Source organism: Gavialis gangeticus, unplaced genomic scaffold, assembly GCF_001723915.1.
Source record: "Gavialis gangeticus isolate Ggan-Ray unplaced genomic scaffold, GavGan_comp1, whole genome shotgun sequence".
Taxonomy (NCBI): domain Eukaryota; kingdom Metazoa; phylum Chordata; order Crocodylia; family Gavialidae; genus Gavialis; species Gavialis gangeticus.
This window is the reverse complement of record NW_017729024.1, coordinates 156,252,010-156,261,457: the sequence shown is the minus strand read 5'-3', so window position 1 is coordinate 156,261,457 and position 9,448 is coordinate 156,252,010. Positions and strand designations below refer to the sequence as shown.

The 9,448-nt window shown below is 44.5% G+C and overlaps 1 protein-coding gene across 1 annotated transcript in view; it reads right to left on the bottom strand.

Annotated features, from left to right (window-relative positions):
- The window catches only part of C9 (complement C9), a 46,890-nt gene that overhangs the window by 19,781 nt on the left and 17,661 nt on the right, over positions 1-9,448 (bottom strand). Inside the window, exon 5 of the mRNA XM_019517932.1 lies at positions 3,905-4,043. Coding sequence (XP_019373477.1) covers positions 3,905-4,043 — 139 coding nt within the window. The remainder of the gene's footprint in view (positions 1-3,904; positions 4,044-9,448) is intronic.

The window sequence follows — 9,448 nt, the reverse complement described above, 5'->3', positions numbered from 1 at the left end:
GAGCATGTGTCATTTCCTCTGCTTTGCGAAACCCGGGTTTCCTGCGCCCGGGTCACGTGTGGAGCCCCCCCCCAGGAACCAGCCTGTGCCACCAGCGCCTGAGCCTGTGTCTGTGGCTCCTGGCAAGGCCATTTTAGGCACCGACTGCATTGCACGCCATGCATCTAGGCTGGCATCGCTGTCGTGGCAAACCTGTCGCTCACGTGCCAGAAGTAGCTGGCCAGCTGGGGAGGGCACAGGCAAAACAGTGGCAACTAGGGCAGGGAGGAGAAAGCAGAGCAGGAGATCAGGCTGAGAGCAGGCTGGGAGCGGGAAGCAGAGCAGCAGATCAGGCTGGGGGCACGCGGCTGGGAGAGGTGGCTACAGGGGTGGGGGGGGCTAAGTGGTGGCACTAATAGGTGGGCTTGGGGAGCTATGATCACCCCAAAATTCACTTTAGCCCCCGTAGCAACCCCTCCCAGTGTTTCTGCCACCATTGCTCACCCTGTACAGGCTGTGGCAGCTCTGCCCGCCTTGCTCCCACCCACAGAGCACCCCCCACCAGGAAGAGACTGGTGCTCCCTGGGACACCATGACAGCCCCGCTCCCCAGCCCTTTGCCACTCCAGCATGGGGCTGAGGCTGGGGCTGCAGGGCTGAGCTGGGCGGGCTTATGGCACTGCTGAGGGTGGGTGCAGAGGGGCTTGGCTGGACCGGGCTGCGGGGGCAGGACCCTTCCCAGTGGGCTGTGGCTCGGGCTGGGGCCACTAGAACTGTATGCCCATTTTGCTCCCAGCTTCCCATGCCCAGGCTGGTTGTGCTGTCACATAACCCCTGTGGTGAGCAAAGTTCTCCCCCTTTCTCCTCCTCCCCAGCCATGGGGTGGGGGTGGGGGCCTCAACCCTTTGGTGCAAGAGTGAGGGGCAGAGTCTGGGCATGCTCCACCCCCCAGAAAAGCCTGGCAAGAGCTGCTTCCCTCCTTCCCCTCCAGGCGCACTACAGCTGAGGTCCCTCCAGGCTAGGGTGGGGGTTTAAACCTCTCCCCAGTCATTCACAGGCCTGCCAGGGCCTGGCCACGCCCCCCCTCAGTTCAGCACTGACAAAGGGAAAGGAGGGCTCACATTAGCACCCCCTGGATTCTGGCCTGAGCCACTGTAGGCATGTGGCCTCATTTTTAGAATCAATAGTGAATGTCTATTAACTTGCTTGCCAGTTCAATCTATGCAGGATAGACTAACCTGCAAAGATTGAATCCATTTAGGCTCAGGCTTTTTGAACACCTGTACTTAGCCAAAGCGTTTGAATCCTGTTCTGGCTCCAGTGCCCAGCAGGAGTTGTATTTTTATCCTCTCATGTGCTAGGCTTTCTTTCTAGGCTGTGTTCCTTATCCTGATTATATCTATTATGGTTCACTGTGGCCAGGGACTTCCATGGTGAAACAACCTACCCTCACCATAAGGGGAGACTGTAGAGCATCTCAGGGGTAGAGGTCTGAATGGAAGCCTAGTGTATAAAGGAAAATCAGAGCATGAGGTAGCCGGAGGGTACAAAGCAACATTTTTAAACTTAAATATTTAGGGCTTTGGCAGGAAAAAAAATTCACAATTCATTTCTTTTTCTGGACAGTTTTTTCAGTTGCACCTTGGTTTTGATTCCGCTACAAAACAAGAAAACCCCCCCTGAAACATGGGCTTCTCAAAATGAAAGGATGAATAATTTTCATCAGTAGTTCATGATTTTTTAGTGCCTCAGTGTTTATGTTCAAATTTACGTGCTTTAAAGGGGATTTATTATTAAAGAAAATGCCAAACAGTCTATGAAAAGTAGATTCTTTTAAGTGGCTTCAAGTTGTTCACACATCCACGAGATCACTAGGCACTTGAAACACCTGGCCAAAATTCTCCAAAGTGGAAGGAAGCACTTGGACTTTACTCTGACAACATAATGTGAAATTCCACATCATGCTTATAGTGAACACGATTCATGAAATTTAGAAAAATATTGCACCAAGTTTCACACAAATGCATAAAAATTTACCCTTGCGTCACGAGTTTGGCAGTTGTTATGATTTTTCTCTTTTTAATTCTCTTTTCCCAGTCTCTGGAAATGGTGTTTAATACATCTAACATTTGATAAAATAAGCATTGGTCAGCAGCAAAAAAGAAATGAATTATTTTATTTCAAGTAGCCCATTTAAAAGATTTTTGGTTTGGTACGTTATAAGGCAAAATTCATTTTCACATAGCTCTAATGCGAGAGGCGAAGTTTTCTTATGGTGATACCTTTTATTGTACCAACTATGTAGTTGGGACAGAGTTAGACATGACATATCTTCATCAGGCCCCTTGCATTGGAAAGTTTGTTTAACTCTATCTCAACTACATAGTGGTCTAATAAAATATAACACCCTAAGAAATCCTTTCCTTGCATAATTTATGGACTATTCGTTTTACAGTAATATGTGGATCAGCCTGTTAAAAAAATTAAAAGAAACCTGCAATGACTGTTGTTTTCTTTTTGTTTTAGTGGGTACAAAGTCTCTGCCTGTAGCACCAGGCAAGTAATTTGGATATGTCAACAGTCCCATTATATTTAAGAGATAATTAACAGCAGCTTCCTGCTAGAATGCAGACAGGAGATGCTAAGGGATCTTTAACCTCTGAAATGAAGCAGAATTCTACAGCTTCTTAAAAATGTTTTTATTACTAAATAAATATTTAGAGCATGGTAGTGTTTTAGCAAATGATACAATTTTGGAAACAAAGGAGTGCTACCACTGCTAGAACAAATACCTACCCTCCTGGTAATGCTCTGTGAGCCAGATTTACTCATTTTCAGGTAGTTCTCTGCTGGTTTAAAATTTTCATAGTTCTCCTGAAGTCAATGACAGTTTACAATGGGCCTGAGGTAACTTTCCACTGAGTAGTTCAATCTCAGGACACAATCTGCACCATAAATTATATTAATTTGATTTATACAACAACCACACCCATATTGCAACAGAATATAATGCAGAAGAAAGTGTCTGTGGCTGTGGATCTCTTCAGAGAAGGCTGACTTTACATCTGAAGCCTTTGAGAGCAGAGGCACTTGTCTTCTCTTTATTTTTTTCAGTGTTAATAGCAATATGATACTCTAAGGAGAAAGTGGATTCATATCTTATAGCTACTTAGTTATTAAAGTCTTTCTTGTGGAATAGTTAGAAGAACAGGAAACTTTTGTTATTTTCAAGACTTCCTTATTGGAATGTTCACAGTTTACCTCTAAGTGATCTTCCGCCTGCGTAGGTGCAGAAAACTTTAAATAAAGATAGTAATTCTCATTAAATCACTGAGGCAAAGATTCTTAAAATCTCTGAAGTTAATGGGACTTTGAAATCCAAATCTTCCATATAAGTTTGAGAATCCTAGCCTGAATCTCTAGAAGCTTTAACTCTTCTAATTGTATTGACAGAAAAGATAATTCTGTGGTTAAGGAACCTAAGTGGGACTTAGAAAATTTGGATGTAGTCCCTGATTTTGCTACAGATTTGTGTGTGTGACCCTGAGAAAGTCATTTACTCTCGCTGTGCCTCAATTCCCCATCCATAAAGTAGAGCTAATTATACACCCTTCTTCCCATCTGTTGTCTGTCTCATCTGTTTAGACTGTAAATTTGTGGAGGAAACTTAGGACATACCGTTAGGAAACAAGTGACATACTGTCACTTAGTACGCATAGATGCAGCACTGAACTCAATGGGAATTCACCTGGGGTCTCCACGCACTGTCATTAATGCAAACAATAATATAACCTTCTCCCTTCTGGATTCTGCCTTGAGCTTGCTACAGAAGACTTGTTACTGCTTAATTTAAAGGAAATGTTCACCTTCCCAAGGGGCTGTCAAAACTCGGTTGAACACGTCCTAATTTTTACAGAAAGACTTACATCATAATTAAGTACAGCAACATTCCACGGCTTGCGGTAATATGTCTTAGTATTTCCATCACGCACTCTTTCACAAAGGCCATTAAAATACTCGTTTTCAAATGGGCTGGCCATTGGCTGCATCCCTAGAATATTGATTCTAAAGGGAAAATAAAAATATGTTGATTATTATTTTTTAGAAGATGATGATATGGTTGCTTATTATGAACCACAAAGGTAAAATATGTTAAAAATATACATAGCACAAGAAAAGAGTACTAAAATCAGTTGAGATTCAGGACTCAGAGGATCTGTCTGATTTGCATTGTCTCGTAGGTTCTTTTTAGAAAGGGCTAAGGGGTTGTTTCTGTTATTGTACCCAATTTACTGTCATGGTCCATCTGAGAGCAGCTGGATTTCAGGTGGATGGTGTATTTCACATATTATTTATTGAGTAAGGAATGTCAAGGCTGCTCCAAATATGGAATGGAAACTCTGTTTATAGCATAAATCCAAAGTATGCTTATGAGGTGACATAGTTAAATGGCACGAGGGCAACTGGTTTGGCCTCAGAAAAGCCACTTTTTTCCCACCTCTCTGGCTGGTTGAAAAGGGCAAAATGCTTCACCCTTCTGTGCCTTGCCTTTTTCATCTGTGAAACAGAGACCAAGACACATCCCTGCTAAAGTACGGTGGGGAGTGAGATGGGGAGAGTCTATGGATAAAAAGTATATGCATGAATAAGGGATAGGTATTGAAAGTAAAAGCTATGGACTAAAAACAGCCACAAAATAAACACTTGCTTCTCACAACTAGCCCCTTTAATGGGTTCAGAATAAGGAGACATTTTAAAAAATATGCTTCTATCCTTCTTGTGTATTAAGAAACAAAATCACAGGAATTAAGAACATTTCATGCATGAATAGGACAGGACCCATTCAACACAAATACACAGTAGGGGTGTGCAAAGCGGGCCCTATTCAATTTGAATTCAGCTTGAATCAGGGACAGTGATTCGATTCGTTGATTTGGATCACTGTCCCTGATTTGATTCAGTCGAATCCAAATCTGAAGGTTCAACACTGATTTGGACATTCAGCGATTTGGAGACAGATACAGCTTTAAAAGTTTTTTCTACGTACCTTGAGGTACAAGCATGGCTCATGATCACTGCAATGCTGGGGTGCATGGAGTGTCCCACAGGAGTGCTGGGGGGCCCTCGATATGGTCGGCAGAGAACTCGGAAGTGGACCAGAAGTACTTCAGGTCCACTTCTGGGTCTGCCAAGGAGTGCGCTGGGGGGCCCCACTGCACCTCCCTGGCTCAGCGATTGGCTGCAGGGGGACCCTGGGTGCCCCCCCACCCCAGACCCAGGAGGCACCAGTCACTGAGTTGGGTGGCCGTGGGGGGTGGACGCTCCCCGGTGGACTTGGAAGTGGACCAGAAGTGCTTCTGGTCCACTTCTGGGTCTGCTGCTGGGTACACTGGGGAGCACCCCGGGATGCTTCTGTGGGAATCTCCATGTGCCCCAGCATCACAGTGTTCATGAGCCCCTGCTACCTAGAGGTATGTAGAAAAAATACTTTAAGCTGTCTCTATGTCTGAATCTCCAAATCTTTCCAAATTGACTTGGAGGGTACTAATTCGAGTCAGAGAGATTAAGGGGTCCTTTGATTTGATTTGGATTTGGCCACCAAATCAGGCCAAATCTCTACCGAATCAAGTCAGGGACCAAAGCTTTGCACAGCCCTAATACACAGCCCATGGTTTCTCTTCCCAAAGAATTAGGTGCTTACGCATTCTCTCATGAAGAAGAGAGAATGTTAAACACTGGAAAGTTAGCAGATTAATTTTATAGCTTCATAGATCTGGTAAGAATGTGAAAAAAAAATACATAAAACCAGAGGGGGTTAGGCCTGTTAGTTTGAAGTCAGGCAGAAGGTGGGAAAGAATGGCACCTTAGGGACTAACAGGTTTGATGACATCTTAATCGGGTGCTGAAGGAATTGGCCAGTGTCATAGCTGAGCTGCTGGCATGGCTGTTTCAGCACTCATGGTACTCCGGCCAGGTCCCTGAGGAGTGGAAAAGGGCCAACGTGGTGCCCATTTTTAAGAGGGGAGAACAGATGAGCTGGGTAACTTTAGGCCAGTCAGTCTTTCCTCTATCCTTGGGAAAACACCGGAAAAAATCATTAAAGAGCACATTTGTGAAGGCCCAGCAGGGAAAATGATGCTGAAAGGAAACCAACATGGGTTCACCACATGCAGATCCTGCCTGACAAACCTTATAGCCTTTTATGACCAGGTAACACCCTGCCCTGCCACTGGAGCTGAGGCAGATGTCATCTACCTGGACTTTAAGAAGGCCTTTGATACAGTTTTGCATCCTATTCTCATAGAGAAGCTAGCAGGCTGCAGGGTGGATGCTTACATAGTCAGGTGGGTGCCACACTGGCTTAGGGACCACGCCCAGAGAGTGGTGGTGGCTGGGTCATTTTCCACCCTGAAAGAGGTATGCATTGGGGTCCCTCAGGGGTTGGTTCTTGGACCAGTGTTATTTAATATCTTCATCAGCAATTTGGATGAGAGTGTGGAGAGTACCCTGTCCAAGTTTGCAGATGACACCAAGTTATGGGGCAAAGTTAACACACTGGAGGACAGGGAGCGGATACAGGCTGATCTGGACAGGTTGGATCAATGGGCAGAACGAAACAGGATGCAGTTCAACAAAGAGAAATGCAAGGTACTCCACCTAGGGAGGAGGAAACCCCAGCACACCTATAAGTTGGGGGGTGACCTCCTCAGCAGCTCAGCGGTTGAGAGGGATCTTGGGGTCATAGATGACTCCAAGATGAACATGAGCCAGCAGTGTAACTAAGCCATCAACAAAGCCAATTGCACCTTATCGTGCATTAGCAGATGCATGACCAACAGAACAAGGGAGGTGATGCTCCCTCCCTGTGCAGCACTGGTAAGGCTGCAGTTGGAGTACTGTGTCCAGTTCTGGGTGCCGCACTTCAAGAGGAATGCGGAGAATACGGAGAGGGTTCAGAGGAGGTCACTCGGATAATTAGCAGCCTCCATGAAAGACCCTATGAAGGGAGGTTGGGGGATCGGGATCTCGTCAGTCATCACAGGAGACATCTGAGGGGAGACCCTGTAACAGCCTATAAGTTTCTCAAGGGAGGACAACAGAGAGTTGGAGACACACTATTTACCAGGGCACCCCTAGGAGTAACTAGGAATAATGGGTACAAACTAGTGGACAGTAGATTCAGGTTAGACATTAGGAAGAATTTTTTCACAGTAAGGGTCGCCAGAATCTGGAACGGGCTGCCACGAAAGGTGGTACTATCACCAAACTTGGAGGTCTTCAAGAGGAGGCTAGATAGGCACCTGGATGGGGTCATCCAACCTCAGTCCTTTTCCTGCTTGGGTCAGGGGGTCACACACGATGATCCTTTGGGGGTCCCTTCCAACTCTACAATCTATGAGTAATCATGTGGATACATGGGATATCATCTCTAGAGAAATTCCACCAGGACTTTAACAATCTCCACTGAAACTGTTTCTTGATCCAGCAAATTCATTTCCTTAGATAGCACTGTGAAACTAATGGCCATATCACCACAACATTTATTGGAAACAAAGTGCCTGCTACAGCTACCTCTAAGCCATCAGCATTCATCTGAAGTGCACTCTTAGATCAGTCATCTACAGTCAAGCTTTGTTACAAACACTAATGGGGTCCTATGCCCTTGGGGTTTTACAACACAGTGTTCTACATGTACAATAAACCAGAACCACACAAATCAACAGGGCCAGACTTAGATCTAGCTCTCCCTTGCTACAGTACCAACTCCATGGCAGAATCCTTCTGTTTGGGCACTTGGACACAATGGCTGCCTATACATGTTCTCATTTGCATGCTAATTAGAAAGTGTTGGAGCAGACTCGATTAATTTTGTTCTAATTAGAACGCTCTAGCATTGCTTCACTGTCACGTGTATTAAGCCCCCATGCGTTTTAAGATGACTGAGGGGGTGCTTTACCTAAACCTCATCACATTAACTTTATCTAAAGTGTTCTATGGCCATTTTAAAATGCACAGGGGCTTAATATATGACACAGTAAGCCATTTTAATTAGAGCGGCTGTGCCTCCCCCATCCCTGAGCATGTGTATAGGCAGCCAATAGGACTAGAAGGAACTAGTTCAGCCCCCTGTTTAGGGCAGAATCATGCCTGACAAAACCATCCCAGCCAAGTATTTGTCTAACTTGATCTTGAACATTTCGAGGGATAGAGATTCCACAGCTTCTCTAGGTAGCCTGCTCCAATGTTTGACCACCTTCAGTCAGAAAGTTCCTCCTAATCTCATACCTAAGTTTTTCCTTGTGCAATTTAAAATCATTGGTCCTAATGCTGTCTTCCACTGCCACAGAAAAAGGCTATCTCCATCCACTTTATAATGACTAGGTTATTCAAGTATTTAAAAACTTTTATCATATTCCTCTTCTCCGGACTGAATAGTCATAGTTCTTTTAGCCTCTCTCGTAAGTCCTGTTTCCCAGGCCTCTAATTACTTTTGCCACCCTCCACTGGACTCTCTCCAGTTTGTCCCTAACTTTCTCAAAGGGTCAGTCCCAATATTTTGTACAGTACTCGAGGTAAGGCTTCACTAGTGCTGAGTAGAGTGTAAGACTCACTTCCCTTGATTTGCAAGACACTCCTATACCTACAACCCAATATGCTGTTAGCTTTTTGTTTGTTTGTTTGTTTGGTAACAAAAGCACACAGTTGGCTCATAATCAACTTATGGCTCATTGTAACCCCTAGATCCTTTTCTGCAGTGCTGCAGGCTAGGGCTAGCCAATCATTCTCTAATCTGTACTTGCGCATGCAATTATTTTGTCCCAAGTGCAGGACTTTGCACTTGTCCTTCTTGAACTGCATTTGATTGATTTCAGACCATTTCTCTAGTTTAACCAGGTCATTCTGAATCCTACTCCTACCCTTCAGAGTGGCTGCAGCTCCATCCAACTTGGTGTGATCCACCTTGTTTAGTTCAGTTTTTTCTACTGAACCTACAAATTACATCTCTTAGCAGTGTCCCCTCCCCCGTCCTTGTCCCTTCTATATAAAATCTCTTTTTCCAGTCCATTCATAACATCTGACAAAGTATGTTGCCTATGAAAGTTCATGCCTCTGAATAGGTTAGTCTCTAGTGTGTCACCCTGCATATAAAATCATTTCTTCCTTCAGGATACTATAGTATACTTTGCCTGTCCATAACTGTCTGTTAGACTGCAGACTCCCTAGAGAAAGAACTACCACAGTTTTCAGTTTTTCCTATGTAAGTGTTATAACATCCCCCCCTTAATGTACATTAAAGATAAATCATAAATCTAAGCTGAATAGTGTGCTGTTTTTCCTGTCAGTCAAAATAATTTGACTCTTCATATGCAAACATGATCCTATTAGATCTTGTGTATTCTTCATGCAATGCTTCCTAAGCGCTACCCATTCTTTTTTTCTCTTTCAAGGATCATATATGATTATAAGTA